General features: G+C 46.8%; 2 protein-coding genes and 2 non-coding genes across 4 annotated transcripts in view; 1 reads left to right on the top strand and 3 right to left on the bottom strand.

Moving 5' to 3' along the window:
- Positions 1 to 3,441, bottom strand: part of PRSS16 (serine protease 16) — an 8,323-nt gene extending 4,882 nt beyond the window's left edge. The window contains exons 1-7 of the mRNA XM_034985853.1: positions 3,372 to 3,441; positions 3,136 to 3,296; positions 2,382 to 2,481; positions 2,142 to 2,271; positions 744 to 867; positions 437 to 514; positions 308 to 355 (exon numbers count right to left, since the gene is read on the bottom strand). Coding sequence (XP_034841744.1) covers positions 308 to 355; positions 437 to 514; positions 744 to 867; positions 2,142 to 2,271; positions 2,382 to 2,481; positions 3,136 to 3,296; positions 3,372 to 3,441 — 711 coding nt within the window. The remainder of the gene's footprint in view (positions 1 to 307; positions 356 to 436; positions 515 to 743; positions 868 to 2,141; positions 2,272 to 2,381; positions 2,482 to 3,135; positions 3,297 to 3,371) is intronic.
- LOC117997523 (histone H2B type 1-C/E/F/G/I) overlaps positions 1 to 19,000 on the bottom strand; it is an 881,166-nt gene that overhangs the window by 447,321 nt on the left and 414,845 nt on the right. The window lies entirely within an intron of this gene.
- On the bottom strand, positions 11,272 to 11,344 carry TRNAV-AAC. The gene has a single exon. It is a non-coding gene; the product is annotated as a tRNA-Val (tRNA).
- On the top strand, positions 15,149 to 15,231 carry TRNAL-UAA. Its single transcript has one exon. It is a non-coding gene; the product is annotated as a tRNA-Leu (tRNA).

Here is a 19,000-nt window from a genome sequence, read left to right as displayed (position 1 = left end):
CCCCCCCGCCCCGCGCGGAGCCTTACCCCCCTGGTAGGGTCGCCTCCCCCCGACCCCATTACCCTGCGCAGAACCTCTCCCTCCTGATAGGGTCGCCCCCCAGGCCCGCCCGCATCAGCCCCGCCCCTACTGGGGCGCCCCGCTTTTCGGTGCCCGCCCCATCTCTGAGTTCCCGCGTTCTAAAGTCCGCCCACCTTCCGGGTCGCCGACCTCCCTCAGACCCCGCCACCTTGCAAGCTTCACCCTCTGGCCCCCACCTTCCAAGACCTCCTGTCCCGCTCTCCCTCGGACTGGCCCCATCTCCTACCTCCGGGGACCCGCCGACAGCCGTGCTCGTTAGGCTTCTGGACACCACCTGCAGTGGGACGGCGGGAGAAGGAATCAGGGGCTCCCCGCGCTGAGGACCCCTCGCGCACCCGCCGCCCGCCGCGCTGACCTCGTTATACTCGGAGAAATCCAGCACGGCCCGCACCGGAGCGGAGGAGGCGACGGAGGCAAAAATGAGGTGGGGGAACTGAGGGAGGACAGCCGTCAGCCTGCGGCCGGGGGGACCCGGGACCCCACACTTCCCGCCCCCGGGTCGCTCCCGCGTACCCTGCCCTCTACTCGCGGAATCTGGTGAAGACAGCTCGTGGACAGCTCCTCTGGGGGGCAGGGGAGGGTGCGGGGGGGCGAGGGGGGACGGGGTACACCTGTCCTGAGATGGGGCCCCTCCCCCAGCCCGCCGCGAGGGTCCCGGGGACCTTCAGCCTGGCCCAGGCAGCCAGGGAGCCGGCGTACGAGCCTCCGAAGCAGATCCAGGGGCTGGAGGTGGAGACGTTGAAGAGGCGGGCGAGTGCCAGGCGGGCAGAGGCCACGTCCGCCAGCCTGGGGGCAGAGGGGAGGCTCGGTGGGCCCTCCTGGCCGGGAGTCCCTGAAGATTCCCTCCCTGCGCGGGCGGGGACCCAGAGACGTGACGGGGGGAGTCTGGCTCTTCTCACGGGGTCGGTGTGAGGGCTCCCCGCGCCCCGCGTCCATCTCAGCAAGTGCTCACCTGGGCCAGGGGAGGCCCCTCCAGAAAGCCTCCACCCTCCTTCCTCCCGGCAACACGCGGGAGGATAAATCTCTGAGGCATTTTAAGCGGACAGCTGACAAGTACAGGGAAGGGTTGGGGGCAGAAGAGGAAAGCTACTCAGGGAGAGGAGGGGTCCTGGGGGGGGGGGGTAGAAGCCACCGAAGGAAGGACAGACACAATTACAAAGAGAGACGTTGGGATACGTCTAACATCCTCTTTTCCATCCCAAGTGTTTTCTTTCTTCCCGGACTTTCTGAAACGGTTAGTGCCATCCTCCTGCAGCTAGAAACCCGTTTGGCTTGTGAAAAATGGAGAGACAGAAAGAAACACAGAGGCAAAGAGCTAGAGGTGGAGATAGGGAGGGAGGCAAGAGGGAGGCAGAGAGCTGCCAGGTGGGAGAGGGACAGCTTAGTGCTGCGGAACAGTGGAGCAGGTGAAGGACCCTGGGGACCAGGAGGGGCTGTTAACCGAGTAGGGGTGGGGGGGCGAGGGAGGGAGGGAGGGAGCCCTACAAATATGTGGGGGAGACCCTGTCCCTGCAGAGGGAAGTTGAAAGGCTCCAGGCAGCCCTGTGCTCGGAAGTCTGGGGAACAGCAGGGATCTCTGTGTAGCTGGAGGCCAGGGAGTGTGAGAAAGTGGAGGTCAGAGGGTTCACTGCGGACCCAGAGCCCAGGGGCCTCCTTTCCTGTAAGTGAGATGAGAGGCATGTGAGAGACGTGAGCGAGGGGGAGTGGTGAGCTGGGGTGTGCTCAGCCCATCCCTCGGCTGCAGTAACTGAAGGGCTGGGGGCAGAAAGCGAAGACCAGTGGGTGGGGAGGCTGTGTCCTCCAGGGACCAGACGTGGGGGGTCTGGACCAGCAGGCTGCAGTGAGACAGAGGTGCAAATATGGCCTGAGAGGAAGAAGCGGGGGCAGAAACCCAGAGATCGAGAGAGAAAGCATGAGACACTGAAAAAGAGAAGAAAACATGAACCAGAGACCCAGGGGTCCACTTCAGGCAGCGCAGGACCACGACATCAACACAGGGAGGCCGAGATGCAGACCTCCTCGGGCCCACAGCCCCAGACAACTTCCCGGCCCTCACTCACGCATGCCGGCTGGACAGGAAGCCGAGCTGGGCCACGTCCAGGCCCCCAGCAGGTATACTCAGGCCATAAAACCTGTGTTCCAGGCCTATCACCAGGGCCCCCCAGGCTGGGGCCAGGGCTGCAGGGTGCCCTGTGAAGAGTATATGGTTGGGGGGGACGCAAGCTGCAGCTCCATAAGGCGCAGCTCCCCTCCCTGCCCCCACCAGCTTCCCAGCTGTGTCTCCCCCCCTTGCTTCTTACCTCTCATCACTGAGCCAGACCCGAGGCGGCTCTCGCCCCCCAGGTGCAGGAACACGGGTCCATGCTGGCTGGCCCAATGCTGGTCATTCACCCAGTACCGCTAACAGGTGGGATGGGCAAGAAGAAGTAGGATTGAGGGTCCTGACCTCTCCTCTCTTCCCAGTTCGTTGCAGTCTCCCTCCCTTATGGGTCTTTCTTTATATATTTGGTAGTATGTGAAATAGGCTTGTTTATTTATGTGTTCTTTTCTTTCCTGTTTGTCTCTTCAGCTAGAATGCAAGATCTGTAAGAGCCATAGTTTGTCAGCTTTTCAGTCCTGTGTCCCCAGGGTCAAGGGTAGGACTAGCATATTGAAATGAGGACCGTAGAATAAGTAAGAAATGCAGATGGATTTGCAAGTGGGACCTAGGTGAGCTGACCTTTGCAGACTGTGCAGGGTAGGTGTAAAATCTGGTGAATTTGTTCATTCATTCATTAGAGCTCTTCAGGTTTCTGTTGTGAGGCAGGTCCAAACTTCTGCATGCTGAGACCCTACATGTCGGTGGTGGATTTGAACCTCAGTCTGAAGGACGGGGAGAAGTGGGGGGAAGGACAGCGCCCGAGGGACAAAGAATGTGGAGGCTGAGGACAGAGAGGGGAGCCCCGGGGACCAAGGGCACAGCTAAGGGCCCCGGGGACGCTGACAGTAGGCAGAGGATGAGCCTGTGGGGCCCAGCGATGCAGGGCCTGGGGGATCCCCCTCTCCTGGCCTCACCTGCAGGAAGGATCGCCTGTCAGACGTGTTGAAAGGGTCCAGTGGCTGCCCCAGCCACCCCTGTTTTGGGAGGGCCCCAGCACCTGGGCCTAACGTCAGGCTCAGGCCCGAGCTCTCTTGAAACTGCTGAATGTGCTCCCTCAGGCGCCTCAGGAGGGAGGCTGTGGGACACAGAGGGGAAGGAGTCAGGCCAGGCCCCCTTGGGAGCACCTGTCTGACCCTCAGCGTCTTCCTACCTGGAGCTGAGGAGCCCCCGAGGGAAAGCAGGAGCAGAAGGCCCCGCCACAGGGCAGGCCTGCCGGCCATGCTGTCCCCTGGTCTGCGCTTGCCTCTCGGCGCTCGGTTCGCCCCACGCGCTGAGGCCCTTTGTCAGGTCCTAGGACTGGGCTTCACACTTATAGCCTTTCACCAGGAGCTCGGGTTTCTTTCCAGATGCCTCTCCCGGGCCAGGCCAAGCGTCTGTGGGAACCACCGCAGCGGGGCAGGGACGCCTGCTGACATGGGACCTGCCGATCCAGTTTCTCGCTCGCTCGCTGCCCCCCTGTGCCCCAGCCTCCCCCTTTCTAGGCCTTACTCTGCGTTCTGCCCTTCAGACGGTACCCCGGGACCTGGCCCTGCCCACTCGCTCTGGTTTCCTCTCTCTGGGCCTCTCCTGTCCTCAGCCCCAGCACCTCGGCCCCTCTGGGCTCCTCGGCCCCTCTCTGCTCTTCCGTCTTCTTGACTGGAGCGTCTGTCTCTGTCCCAGTCTCACGCTGTCTGCTTCCTAGTCTCCCCTCTTTCTGCTCCTTATCATGGCCCCCTGTCTCACCACTCTTTAAAAAAAAAGTCTCCTTTGGAGAAGAAGGATTTCCCTTAGTTTTAAAGAAACACAAGAAGGCCAACAAACTTTTTACTTTTTAATTTTTTTAAGATTTTATTTATTTATTTGAGAGAGAGAGTGAGCGAGTGTGTGTGTGAGAGAGAGAGAGAGAGCATGAGCAGGGGCAGAAGGAGAGGGAGAAGCAGACTCCCCATGGAGCCTGATGTGGGGCTGGATGTGGGGCTGGATGTGGGGCTGGATGTGGGGCTTGATCCCTGGACCCTGGGATCATGACCTGAGCCAAAGGCAGACACTCAGCCGACCGAGCCACCCAGGCGCCCCAGCTTTTTACTTTTTTAAGTAAAAAGAGGGTCTGGCCAGGTGGCTGTTAGCTCAGGTGGGTAGAAGGTGACGTTAACAGTGATGGTTGTGGGTTTAATCCCCAGAAAGTCCAAGAAAGGCATTCGTTCTTGTGTTTAAAAAAACTAAGTTTGCGGCAGTCGCCTCAGGCATTGGAAATAGCCTCTCCAACGTAAAATTGAGATTCGATGTGGACTTAATTTCTTAGTCCTCAACAGTGACATCTACCTTCTCTGTCCCCCGTTCTCCGAGGCGGGGTGGAGGGAAGGAGAGAAAAAGAAGCAACAACTTGAGAAAAAGTGGCTTAAAGCCTTCGGATAGAAATCTTAGTAAAGAAAATGAGGTACCAGAGTAGGGGTGGGACTGGAGGTGACACGGGAGTCTGCGGGCCCCCCCAGGGCACCACGCGTCCTTGTCCGTTTCCCAGAGTCCAGCCCCCAAGTCTCCTCATGGCTCTTCGGTGCTTCATGTACCTGATCATCTTCCCGCTGCCTCTCAACACCGTTGAAGTTATTTCTTATTGTTAAAAAAAATCAAATTAGACACAATGTGTACCTTCCTTTCCTTTTCTTTTTAAAAAGTTATCAGTTTGCTCCCACCAGAATTTCTTTCTATGAAGACAGTTATTTTTTTGTTTTTGTTTTTTTCCGGATTTCTAAGACCAACAACGGTTTTGAACCTAAGATAGGCATTCAGTAAATATTTGTGGGGCGAGTGTCTGAAGCCTTTCCATCAGAGTGTGTTTTCAAATGTCGGCATTTTGCTTGCTGAATCTGATTAATACACCTGTATAAAGGACTAACGCCTGCCCGAGTCTCTATTTGTGACAAGGCAATATGGTTGGAAAGGCCACATTATTGTATAGGATACGCAAGAATATCAGAAATGAGACATGAATAAAAAAATATAATCCCAGCAAAAAATGAAGGGCAGATGTTTCAGATTTGAATAAAGGGGAATTTTTAAAGGATGATGAAACCATCACCCAATACTTGAAATATGGAGCCAAAGCTCACTTAGGGAGAGAGCTAGGCTGGGCAGGAACTGGTCCTTTGAGGGAGCCAAGGGATGATATTTTTGGGGGCAGGGGGCTCATGGAAGTGAGGACTTTGGGGGGCTGAGTGGGTTGACATAATCTGTGGAAGTGTGATTTTGGGGAGAAACTGCTGTTTTTGGTTGGCACTGAAGGGCCTGTTTCTCGACATGAATGCATCTCTGACCGGCTGATCTTCTGAAGGCAGGGTTGACAGTGATTCCTTGCCTTGAAAACAATTATCACTGATAGACTGAATTGGTTTAAAATCGGTTCTGGTGGCTGTTGATATGGCTACAGAATACTCAGTCTTTTTCTAAGTTTGTGATTAGTTTATTTTCTCAGCATTTTACTTCAACCTAAAGGCAAAATCTCTTCCTTCCTTCCTCCCTCCCTCCCTCCCCCTTCCCTCCCTTTCCTATCTATTTATTTATTTTAATATTCAAGTAATATATAATAAAACCAATTTTATCTATGAGCCTCTCAGTCCATCTTAGACACCTTTAACTTGTAGTTCAGTGATGAGATGAGTAGCAGAGATGGAGTTAAGGGCATACTGAGGGATGGATGAGGCTTAGGAATGGTGTAACTGGCGGGGATGAGGCATGATCATGGTGTGGGTGATGGTGGAGTTAGGGTAAGAAGCTGGAATATATGGAGCACATAACCGGTTAATAGAAAAGGTGATTTTATTTTGATCTTTTTGCATTAAATCAACTAGAAATAATTAACTACTATAGTGGGCTTATTACATGAATAACCCCAATTCTTCCCCCTTCCTTCCATTCATGTTTTTCATGTGACCTTGTAGTGCCCTCCCACTCTCTCTTGGTTGAGCACTGTGACTTATGGAGGCTGATGGGATATTAGCAAAGTTGACAAAGAAGATTCTTTTTTTTTTAAATTTTATTTATTTATTTGAGAGAGAGAATGAGAGAGAGAGAGAGCATGAGAGGGGGGAGGGTCAGAGGGAGAAGCAGACTCCCTGCCGAGCAGGGAGCCTGATGCGGGACTCGATCCTGGGACTCGATCCTGGGACTCCAGGATCATGACCTGAGCCGAAGGCAGTCACTTAACCAACTGAGCCACCCAGGTACCCGACAAAGAAGATTCTTGAATATGCTCTTTGCTCTTTCTGCTTACTTGTTTTGGTTGCTGTTTAGTTTTTTTTTTTTTTAAGTAGTCTTTATTTCTTTATAGCAGTTTAAGTCCATAGCAAAATCGAGTGGGAAGTTCTCATATACCCCCTACGCCGCCACACACACAACCTCCCCCACTATCGATATCCTGAATCAGAATGGTACATTTGTTACAACTGATGAACCCACACTGACATGTCATTATCATCCGAAGTCCATAGTTTGCATTTGAGTTCACTCTTGTACATTCTGTAGGTTTTGCCAAATATATGATATATGTCTACCATTATAGAATCATATAGAATAGTTTCATTGCCCTAAAAATCCTCTACACTCTGCCTGTTCATCCCTCTATCCCTCCTAATCCCTGACAACCTCTGATCTTTTTACATTTGTCTTTTCCAAATATCATATAGTTGAGTCATACAGTACACAGCCTTTTCAGATTGACTTCTTTCACTTTGTAATATCCATTTATGTTTCCTCCATATTTCTTCATGGCTTGGTAGCTCCTTTCTTTTTAGTGCTATATAATATTCCATTGTGTGCATATACCATAATCTTGAAGTCAGGTACTGTCAGTCCTCCAAATTATTCTTCTCTTCTAACATTGTGGTGACAATTCTGGGTCTTTTGCGTCTCCATATAAACTTTAGAATCAGCTTGTTAATATTCACAAAACAATTTGCTTGGATTTTGATTGGGATTGTGTTGAATCTATAGATCAAGTTGAGAAGAACTGACATCTTGTCAATGTTGAGTCTATCCATGAACATGGAATATCTCTCTATTTAGTGCTTCTTTGATTTCTTTCATCAAAGTTTTGTAGTTTTCCTCACATATAGATTTTACACAAATTTTGTTAGATTTGTACCTAAGTATTTCGTCTTGGGGGTGCTAATGTAAATCACATTATGTTTTGATTTTTAAAAAAATTTTTAAAGATTTTATTTATTTACCTGACAGAGCACAAGCAGGGGGAACAGCAGGAGAGGGAGAAGATGCTCCCCTCTCTCCCCGAGCAGGGAGCCTGATGTGGAGCGTGATCCCAGGACCCTGAGATCAGAGATCATGATCCGATTTGAAGGCAGCCACCTAACCAACTGAGCTACCCAGGCACCCCTCACATTGCGTTTTTAACTTCAAATTCCAATTTTTCATTGTTGATAAATAGGAAAGTGATTGCCTTTTGTATATTAACCTTGTATCCTACAACCTTGCTATAATTGCTTATTAGTTCCAGAAGGGATTTGTTTTTCCTGATTGCTTTTGCCCTGAGCTATTGTCTTGAGAACTTGCCTGGGTTTAGCATGCTGGAGAATATGAAATGTATGGAGATTGGCTGATTGTCTATTGTTCACCAGACACGTGAGTCAACCCAGCTGGGACATAAACAGTCTGGTCAATCCTAACCTATATTAGTTAACCACAGACTAGTGAGCTAAATAGATTTTCGTTGTTTTAAGCTACTGAATTTGGATGGTTTGTTAAGGAGTTAATTTGAGGCAGTAGATAACTGATGTGTACATTAAAATCGCATTCATTTTACTCCAGCAGAATTAGCCTCCTTGCTATTCCTTTAATGCACAAGGTAAATTCCACTATGGGTCCCTGCGGGCACAACAGCCTATGTCTAGAGTGACTTTACCTGGACAGCCCCATGGCTCATTTATTTTCTTCCTTCAGATTTTTGCTCACATGTCACCAATAATCCATTTAGAATTTGAAAATAAAAATTTACCCTTAATGTCCTTCTCTCAATTTTCCTCCTTAGCATTTATTATCACATTGTATAGCATTTTATAGTAACTTTGGTTTAAAAAAATTCTGTAATCCTGCCACTAGAAATGAAACAAATTTCTATTTTGTTCATAGGTGTTATTCTAGTGACTAATGCAGTATCTGACACATAGCAGGCATTCAATAAATATTTATTGAATGAATGAGTTATTAAGTTCTCTGTTTAAAGAAAAGGGGACGCATGCTTGAAGAGAGGGTGGGGGAATGGAGCAAACATCACCTTAGGTCTGGCCCTCCAGATGTTGGATTAATAGAGATGGAAAGACATATTTCCCTTTTCCAAAAGTTCATAAGAGGACCCACTTGGTGTTAGCTCCTTCCATCTCCTTTCCCTCCTTTCAACATCTAGAAGCTAGGTGGAGTGGAGTTACCCAAATAGGATTTTAGGGATAAGATCACCTATGCTCTAGCTAGAAGGGTCTCTTAATTTAACAAGATCTATAGAGGGTCTAGGTTAATCATTTTGATGCCATTCAAGGGTAATAGTTCATTGACCTATATGCTAGCAAATAGGGATTAATGTGAATCAGTAAAACTTTCAATGTCATTTTCTCTTTGAATCTCTTCTGTCTCCTCTCTCACTATTTTTGCTTTTTCCAGTTCCAATTTCCCTCCTAAAATAATCCATGTGATTCCCCCCCCCCCATCTAAATACTTGAGTCACTTTTGGGGCAGAGATTTTTAGTGAGGATCAGGTTATAGGTTTCTTCCTAGGTCACTTGCCAGCCCATGGATTGGCTGCCTTTGAGAACTTGGCCCAATCATATGTGGCTGGAAGTTGGGTGTCCACATTACGTGTTAGAAAATATGGCCATCCTCAAAGAGCATATAGCACTTCTGTGAATGCAGGCTGATGATGGAGCAGTGTCTATTAAATGAGACTGAAGACATGGCAAGCTGGGGGGTGGCCAAGTCTGGTACCATAGTGGACATGTCAGGATTCCTTCAACTATTTTGAATTTTAGCATAGTTCCAGAACCAGTCTTCATGTATCTTTGTCCTGGAAAGGGAAAATAACAGAGAAGAGAAACATGGAGTCAAAATCTATTTGTGACATGTTGCTATCATAGAATTTTGGAAAATTCTTCAGTCTCCTCCGGGAAGGAATTCTCACTCCTCTCAGTGAATTACTAATGACTTACAGAGAGTTTTATCTGCATTGACTAGAGCAATCTCCTGACTACTGGATTATTCTCACAAATGTTCAAATATGCTATTTGACTCCTGTCTTAAAAAGGCTTCTCTTGCCCCAAGATTTTCCTCTAGCTACTGACCTGTCAGATGGCTTTTTATAAAATCTGTACAGAACTATACAGACATACTGTCTGCAGTTTCTCTCCTCCCCGTCTTCAAAACCGCTACATCCGGGGTTTTTGGACCACCACTTAGTGGAAACTTCTTGTCAAGATCACCAATGACCTCCAGATGTCTAAAATTAATCACAACTTCTAAGTCCTTGACTTCTCAGGGGCCATAGGCACCTCATCCTTCTTAAAATATTTTCTTTGACTTTCAAGACACTGCTGTCCTGGTTGTATTTCTACCTCCCTGGCTGCTGCTTCTTAATATCCTTTGTTTCCGGTCATCTCACCCACCCTTTTCTATAATGGCATGTCTCAGGGTTTGGTCCTTGGACCTCTTCTTTATAAACACTCATTTCTTGGTGATTTCATCTGTTCTCATGGCTTAAATAATGACTACAACTCATAACCTCTAACCCACTCCACTGAACCCTGGGCTTGTATATTCAACTGATTTCTTAGCATGACCCTGAGTGTTCTGCACCAGGCATCCACACTAGTCTGTCTAAAACAGAACTCCCACTCCCCCCCCCCCCCCCCCCCCCCCCCTCTACCTAAAACAGACCCCCCCCCCCCCCCCCCCCCCCCCCCGCCCCCAATAATGCTGTTCCATCCAGTCTTCCCCATCCCAGTCAATGGCAACTCCATCCTTCCTGAAGAAGACCCTCAAAATCATCACTGATTCCGCTTTTTTCCCTCTTCACATCCATTTTCTCAGCAATTTCTTTTGCTCTATCTTTAAAATCTATCTAGACTGTAACCACTTTTCACCTGTCCAAGCCACGGTCTCTCTGATATGCAGCTCGATGGAAGGGACTTCACAGATCTCCTTGCTGCCATCCTTTCCTCCACACAACATGTTCTCCGCAGAGCCGGCAGAGGGGTCCTTCTAAAAAGTTAAGACCTGTGGAGTCACTTCACGGCTTGACATCCAGCGTCCTCCTGCTTTGCCAGCGTGGAGGCCGCGGGCCCGCGACAGTGGACGCCCAAGGCTGGACTCGGCCTGTCGGCCCCTCCTGGAGTGACTCTCCGTGGGCACCTCGGCCGCAGCTGGCTGCCGGGCCTCCCTGCACGCCCCAGCCACGCTCCCGTCTGGGGCTGTTCCCGTCCCCTCTGCCCCAGCGCGCGCGGACCTCGCTTCGCCCCGGCAGCCCCGCGGGCCAGCGCAGATCCTCTCCGACCCGCCGCCAGGGGCGCAACACGACCCGCTGTCGACGCGGAGAGCAAGCCTCAGCTCTGCTCCTGTTATGCCAGGTAATTCCCGTAACTCAGAGTTTGGGGCTGCAAAGGGAGCACGAACATTTTGAGACTTGGTAGAAAAGTGGGCAAATTCAGGTAGAAAATTTCCGGGACAGAATTTAGCATTTATTGCAATATATGTTAAGAAAAAAAAGAAGAAGAAGAAGGTAGCGGGAGGGGAAGAATGAAGCGGGGGAAATCGGAGGGGGAGACGAACCATGAGAGGCGATGGACTCTGAAAAACAAACAGGGTTCTGGAGGGGAGGGGGGTGGGAGGATGGGTTAGCCTGGTGGTGGGTATTGAGGAGGGCACGTTCTGCATGGAGCACTGGGTGTTATGCACAAACAATGAATCATGGAACACTTCATCTAGAACTAATGATGTAATGTATGGGGATTAACATAAGAATAAAAAATAAATTAAAAAAAAAGAATTTAGCATTTATGGGAAAAGGAGAAGTACCTTGTTTCCGCCCGGTTTCGAACCGGGGACCTTTCGCGTGTTAGGCGAACGTGATGACCGCTACACTACGGAAACGCACGACTGTTTCCTTCTCTTCATTCTCCATTTATTAAAGTTAACCTTCAATTCATCCTTCCCTCGAGGCTCTATTCTTGGCAGAGGCACAGACCCCCCCCCCCACCCCCCCCACTTTCCGAGTCTCAGAATCCACAGTGTCGGAGCTGGACAATTCACAGCCAGGCCAGCGCCCCCCCAGAGCCCCCGTTACTTTGCAGACGGGGCGGGGGAGTGCAGCAGACGCCCGGGAGATGTCTTCATCTGTCCCAGGCTCGTGTCTCGGACCTTGTAAGACGCCCTGTCCTTCATCTCTCGATGACTGAAGACTGTCCTGTAGGAACCAGAGCCAGCTGGTGAGCCCAGGACTCGTCGCTGGACCACGCGATGGGGAACCACAGGTGGAGTGGGATGCCCAGCATCCCAACGCTAGCCTTGGTGAAGGGCTGGGCAGCAGGGACAAGCCGTCGTCCCCGGACAGGTTGGGCTCACTTTCTTTTGACTGCCTGGGGGAGGCAGGGTACCAAACGTTCTTCTCCCTGCCAGGGGCACAAAAGGCCCACAGGCTCCTTTCTTTTTGAAGCTGAAGGATCTGGAGAATTGAAATCCCATCAGACAGGACACCCACTCGAGTGTTTTTTTCTCATGCTGGCAGCCTGTCGGGATCTTGGTCGTGGTGAGATTCATCAGACACCTGGTTTTAACACTCCTAAGACACTTTCTTGAGGTTTGAAAACGAAAGATGGGCAGTGCTCATGCAAAGATGTACAGCAAGAAACAAATCGCCTGAATGGGTTTGGGAGAGTTTAAAAAACACGGCAGAAAAAAACTAATTCATGGGCTACTCACCAGCGAGGAGTCCTGGAGGAAGGACAGTGGTAGTCCAGTCAGCATGTGTCGGAATTTAGGACGAGTCATCAGAAGTAGCAAGCAGCTTGCAAATGAAGTTCTGATGATGTCCTACATGACTTTTGTTCCTTTAGTTTAACCCATTAGATTGAAATGGTCAATGGTGAAATGAGAAATGGGGAAATCCAACATAAAAAATTCTTCTCTAGCCTCTTTAGTATTTTGATCCCAATATAAATGGTGGCTCCCTAGCACCACCCACTATTTCAGGAACCCTTTGGGTTCCATAGTGATGAAAAATCATCGTCAGTCCGAGACAGACCTGATTATAATTATGGAAAATTAAGCACAACATTTGCTTTCTCTCTATCCCAAACTATGCTAGAAAGGGCATCAGGGGTGTTTGAAGGCTTAAATGCACAAGGACAAAAAGAGGAAAAGTGCAGAGCAACAGTAAGGTTTTGAAAACCAGGGAGCAGAATGATTACTGTGATGAAGGACAAAAGTTTATTAGGTATCTTTTAAAAAACCTTTCTTTTTAAGGTTCACAAGTGTTGTTACATGAACATCTAGTCTATTACACCTCATAGTTTCATAATATTCATCATTATGCTTTTTTTTTAAAGATTTTATTTATTTATTGGAGAGTGAGCAAGAGAGAAACAGCATGAGAGAGGAGAGGGTCAGAGGGAGAAGCAGGCTCCCCGCTGAGCCGGGAGCCTGATGTGGGACTCAATCCCAGGACCCTGGGATCATGACCTGAGAAGAAGGCAGTCACTTAACCAACTGAGCCACCCAGGCGCCCTCATCATTATGCTTTTACCACGCTTACCTGTCTACTATTCATCATCTATTACCCATTACCAATGATGGCGTCAAGGTTGAGTCTGATTCTGAAGGACCAAAAATAATGCTGCAATTAACATCCACTTATGACTCGATCTGTGCCTTTCTGAGATTTTGGGGGGCGTTGAGGAATGAGAATCATATACACCTAGGAGCAGAATATCTGGATCATTGGATTTGATTAATCTTGAGTTAAAATTATTAGACTGCTCTCCAGGGTGGCCGCATCAGCATAAACTTCCATCAGCAGGACACGTGGATTCGGATATCCTCATACCTGCAATAATGGACACATCCAGGCTTCTAATTCTTCAAATTCAATGTAGGTAGAGTAAAATCTCAATCATTTTGCATTTTCATACATTACTAATAATATTAAATGTTTTAAATCTTTGTTAATCTTTTCAGATTCTTCTTTATCTTGGCTTTGATGAGCATCCTGTTCCTATTCTTTACCCATTTTATGTTGAATTTTCTGCCTGATTTTGCGGATTTTCATGGCTTCTTACTACATAACATGGATGAAGCTGTCATTGTTAAATGTTTCACATATCTTCTACCTGTCCATTGATTTTCCATTGTGGCCTTCATTGAACATACTTTTGATTTGGATGAGGTAAACTATACCAACTGTTTGTGCTTTTAGAATTTTTGTTAAGTCCTCTCTGACCTCTGGGTCACAAAGACATTTCTCTACGTACATTTCTTTAATTTTTACCTCTCACATTTAGGTATTTACACTCTCTGAGTATATTTTATAAACTCTATAGATATTTCTGCTCTTTGTTAAGAATCACAATAATAGAGGCAACAAAAGCAAAAATAAACAAGTAGGACTACATCAAATTAAAATCTTCTGCACAGCAAAGGAAACCATCAAAAAAATAAAAAGGCAACCTATGGAATGGGAGAAAATATTTGCAGACCGTGTGTCTGATACGGGGTGAATATCCAAAAACATTCTTTATGAACTCATACAACTAATATAAAAAAAAAAAACAAATAAAGTGGGCAGAGGATCTGAAGAGACATTTTTCCAAAGAAGACATCCAGATGGCCAACAGACACATGAAACGATGCTCAACACCACTCATCATCAGGGAAATGCAAATCAAAACCACGGTGAGCTATCACCTCACACCTGTCAGAATGGTTATTACGAAAAAGATAAGAACTAACAAGTGTTGGCAGGAATGTGGAGAAAAAGGAACCTGTCGGGGATTCTAGAAGCCATCACAAACTTTCAATACAACCCCCCAAATGCCCATCTGGAACCTGCTTTAATGAGTTCTTAAACCCAGTCCCTTGACTGAAGTGTTTGAGTGTCTTACTGACTTAGTAGATTATGTGCACCTGACTCAGTGCCTAGCACATAGTAGGTACTCAGGAAAGAGATTTCATTAGTGGAGAGTTAGAACTCTTGGTTACAATACTTCCTTATTAAAACCAGTATCACGTGTTAAACTCCAAACTCCGTATGTGTGCAGTAGGGTTTTCTAAACTTACTGTAAGGGTAGTTTGTCTCAATATTAACTGTCCTCTGGTTCCAGACTCAAAACCCTCACCTGGACAGTCAGAGTCATGGGTTTGGAACGGGGGCTTAGATTCAGCAGGCAAACCAGTGTTGTCTGATGAGTAATGAGCAGTGTAGACACCACCTTTGTAGAGTTAATGAGACATAGTTCATGCGGCTGCATTTTCTCCACCTCTTACTCCACTCCCTTTCCTTTGTGGTTTTCTTTCCAAATCCACTAAAAGAAGGGTCTTCTCTTGAGCATAAGTGGTGACAAAGTGAGTTGAATCTGACAACGTGAGTATTCCGGTAACATCATGGGCTTTTTCTGTCACAATATTTCTCATTTTAATGCAAGTCTGCGAGATCAGGGATGTTTCAGTCTTTCCCTAACACCCATTATAATGTATGGTACAAATTAGTGATTAGAATAATTGTTGAAAATAAACATTTCCGTTAGTGTTTTTTCTCCCCCAAGAAGCATTTTAAGGACTTGTTTTCTCCCCACACATTAAAGCCTGGTCACCTGATTTCCCAGGTATATTCATAACCTTCTAGGGACTAGGAATTCTATGAATTCTAACTTAGTAATTTTGACAAGAAGGTTTACATGTGCCACCGGGATGGCCGAGTGGTTAAGGCGTTGGACTTAAGATCCAATGGGCATGTGCCCGCGTGGGTTCGAACCCCACTCCCGGTAGGTGTGCTTTCTGTGAGATTAGAATTCCCTTGTTAAGAGCTGGGACTTGGTCCAGCATTGCAGCTCGGTCTGACGTTTTATTATCCAAAAGTTGACAAACTCTATCATTGGTTCATTCAGGTAATCGGCATATAATGTCATCACTGACATATTCCTATTAAAATCCACTGTCTTAAGTTGTTTCTAGGTGTTCCTTTCCTTTATCTTTCTTCCTGTTTTTGAAACTTATGAGCATTTTACATGGTTTAATTTTATCTTCACTACACTATTGTGAAGATAAAATTGTTTTTCATGTCTTTTTTTTTTTCATGTCTTTTAAAATGATCTGGACTGGTTTCCCAAGGGTTTTCTAGACACACCTGCAGTTAGCCTGGGTCTCCTTTCAAATGGCATATTCCGCGGCTGCTTGGGTGAGCAGCTTGCAGCAACAGACTAGCCCTCTCTGCTTTGGGCCATCGTTGTGGTATTTGCTCTCGTGTCTACAGTACAGCACGTCACTACTTCTGCTTTATGCAGTCGATCTTATTGAGAGTGATTAAAATTGGGGAAAATGTGCCTTCTGTGTGCCTGCATTGTAACCACTTCTGTGGATATTCAGTCCTTCCTATCTCTCTGGCTTCCTGTTCCTTCATCCTGAATTCCTTCTCACATCTCCTGTGGTGCAAGTCTGCTAGATTTTGTCTGGACATATATTTCTATCTTCTTCATTTCTGAAAAATATTTTTTGCTTGGTAGAGAATTCAGGGTTAACAGTTTTTTGGGGTTTTTAAAATTATTATGATTTTTGGTCTCTCATCACTTGGAAGTGTCATTCCCTTGTCTTGTGACATACGTAATTTCTGGTGAGAAGTCTGATGTAACTTTTATCTTTTTCAGCTATATATAATATGTATTTTGTTCTTTGATTGTCTTCAGTATTCTCTCTTTTATTTGTTTTCAGCAGTTTGAATAGGAGGTAAATAGGGTCCCCCCCCACACACACACATATAAAATGCTTAGGATTCTCTGGTCTTGGAGCTGTGGCTTGATTTCATTATTTTGGGAAAGTACTCAGTCATTATCTCTTCAAATATTTCTTCTGTTCTTTTCTCTCTTTCTTTGCTGTTTGGGATTTCAATTACAAACATATTAGACCACTTGACATTGATCAATAACTCTTCAGTGATTTTTTTTTCAATCTTTTTTTTCTTGCTGTTTCAGGTTGGGTAGATTCTATTGACCCTCCTTCAATTTCCCCTCAGATCTGTGGGGTCTACTGGTGAGCCATTAAAAGGCATTCTATAGCTCTGTTACCGTGTGTGTGTGTGTGTGTGTTTTAATTTAGCATATCCATTTGACTTTCAGTTTCCAACAATCTACTGAAATTTCTCATCTGCTGATGTATGTGGTCCATCTTTTCCACTAGAGCCTTTAACATAATAATCATGGGTATTTGAAATTTCCTTTCTGACAGTTCCATTATGTGGGACATCTCTGAATCTCACTTTGTTGATTGCTTTTTCTCTTGACAGTGCATGGTCTCTTCTTGTGTTTATGAGTGTCTGATGCTTTTTCATTAGCGTAGTATTAGGATGGTAGCCGGTGAGGCAAATAGTATTTAGGCTGGAGATGGATATGTCCCTCTTACTAAGCTATTGATGTGTGAGGTTGAATCAGTCTAAGCAGGAGCTGAGATATGTTTGTGGTTTATTGTTGCTATGATCTCCTTCTGGGCACAATGGGCTTTGAATTCTTCTGGCACTATTTGGGTTTAGGGTGAGGTTGAATTTTTCAGAGTGCTATTTCAGGGGTTTTGTGCTACCCTCAGCTTTAGGCCTTCTCTGTGCGAGTTTCAGAGAGGGTTTCTCTCCTTGGATTTCTTGCCTTCCCCCAGGGCTACCCTTCCATTTCTTGGTAGCTAGTGTTTGCTAGTCCAATGGGTTGTGCAAGAGGCTTTCTGTCACAGTTCAGCCCCAGACTTGTGATATTCTGTGACCCTGGGTCTCTGAGGTCTGACTTTCTCAGTCAGCCTCTCCTCCTTCCCCCCTCCCCCTCAACCTGGCAGTTGACATTCTCTAATATTCTGGGCCCATATGGTTTTTTGACACTCCCCCAGGGGAGAGATTTTTATTCTTTTGTACTTTCTTCAGTTTCTAACAGTATTTGTCTCTTTTCCCTCAGTGTTTAGGACTTCTTTATTTGGGCGCTGACGCTCCCCTCTGCCAGGCCTGGACCCCTGAAGGAGGCTTTCTCTGCTCTCTTTCCTTGTCCCAGCCTTTCTTGTGAGTGCTCAGTGAAGTATGTGCAACCTCCCTCCAATATATCCCTGCCTGCCCACACCTGGACTTTAGCAGTTCATTACAAAATGATGACTTTTAGCTGGATTTTTCTTACCCTCTTGCATGGAGGCCCCATCTTCATCCTGCAGGTTTTGGGTGAGCCAGTGTTCATGTCCCATTTCTACTTGGAAGTACCTGTTTTCCTTAGATTTCAAACTATTTGGTTGCTCTGAGACCTCAGCTCTCTCATGGGTTCGCAGAAGATTATGAACTGAGAAAAGTTGTTCTTTGGCAGTAATATAGTTCTTAGACATCTTCAGAATGACTAACCAATTTCTCTGAGTGGAGCATAATCTTATTTTGTTTGGGAATAACAAATTGTGGAATATTTTAAGGAAAACTGTTGTATAAAACTCTACCATGGTAACCTTAGACCTTAGAGAGGTAGCTTTGGAATAAAACCTTGGCTGCAGTAGGCTACTTGGGCAAGCCCTATGTGCACATCAGGGGAGAAATCACCACAGAGCTAAGAGTGACATCAGATGAGGACTGTGGGACCCAGACTTGAAGACCCAATAAAAATACACTAAAAAAAAAAAAAAAAAGATTATGATTTTTTTTAAATTATCTAGATTTTTGGCTGGTCGGTTAGGAGCAACACTCTTTCCAGCCTTCTTCATGTGAGCTGGAAGCTGGAGTCCTGTAGGACTGTCATCTGAACATAAGTGGTGTCATACTATTCATTATCTATGATATTATTTTACTGACCTTCTGGGTATCTCGCATGATGAGAAATCACAGGAAGTCAGAGATAGATCTGCTTGTAAAGATGGCATATTTAAGATGGGCATTTGATGGCTCTCTACCCAAAAATCTACTAAAAAAGAAAGAAAAGGGGTGTTTTGAAGGCATAAACGCACAAGGACAATAATGGGAAAATAAAGAGCTAGCACCAAAATTTTGAAAAACAAATGGCGGAAGGACTAGCATGATACACAGGATGGTTTGTTGTGGGGCACCTGGGTGGCTCAGTCGTTAAGCGTCTGCCTTCGGCTCAGGTCATGATCCCAGGGTCCTGGGATCGAGTCCCTCATCGGGCTCCCTGCTCGGCAGGGAGCCTGCTTCTCCCTCTCCCACTCCCCCTGATTGTGTTCCCTCTCTCGCTGTGTCTCTCTCTGTCAAATAAATAAAATCTTTAAAAAAAAAAAAAAAAAGAAAATTACAAACAACTGAGGGGCACCTGGGTGGCTCAGTTGGTTAACCATCTGCCTTGGACTCAGGTCGTGATCCCAGCGTCCTAGGATCGAGTCCCGCATCGGGCTCCCTGCTCAGTGGGGAGTCTGCTTCTCCCTCTCCCTCTGCCCCTCCCCCTGCTCGTGTGGTGCTCTCTCGCTGTCTCTCTCTCTCTGTCAAATAAAAAAAAAAAAAAAAAGGATGGTTTGTTGTAAGCCAGAATTGGGAAAAGCTAAATAAAAATGTAACTTATCTTGTGGAAACGAACCCCCTGAATT

Source organism: Mirounga leonina, unplaced genomic scaffold, assembly GCF_011800145.1.
Source record: "Mirounga leonina isolate KUSES-001 unplaced genomic scaffold, KU_Mleo_1.0 Mir_366, whole genome shotgun sequence".
NCBI classification, from domain to species: domain Eukaryota; kingdom Metazoa; phylum Chordata; class Mammalia; order Carnivora; family Phocidae; genus Mirounga; species Mirounga leonina.
Note: the sequence above shows the minus strand (reverse complement) of the source record. Positions and strands in the feature narration are given on the sequence as shown.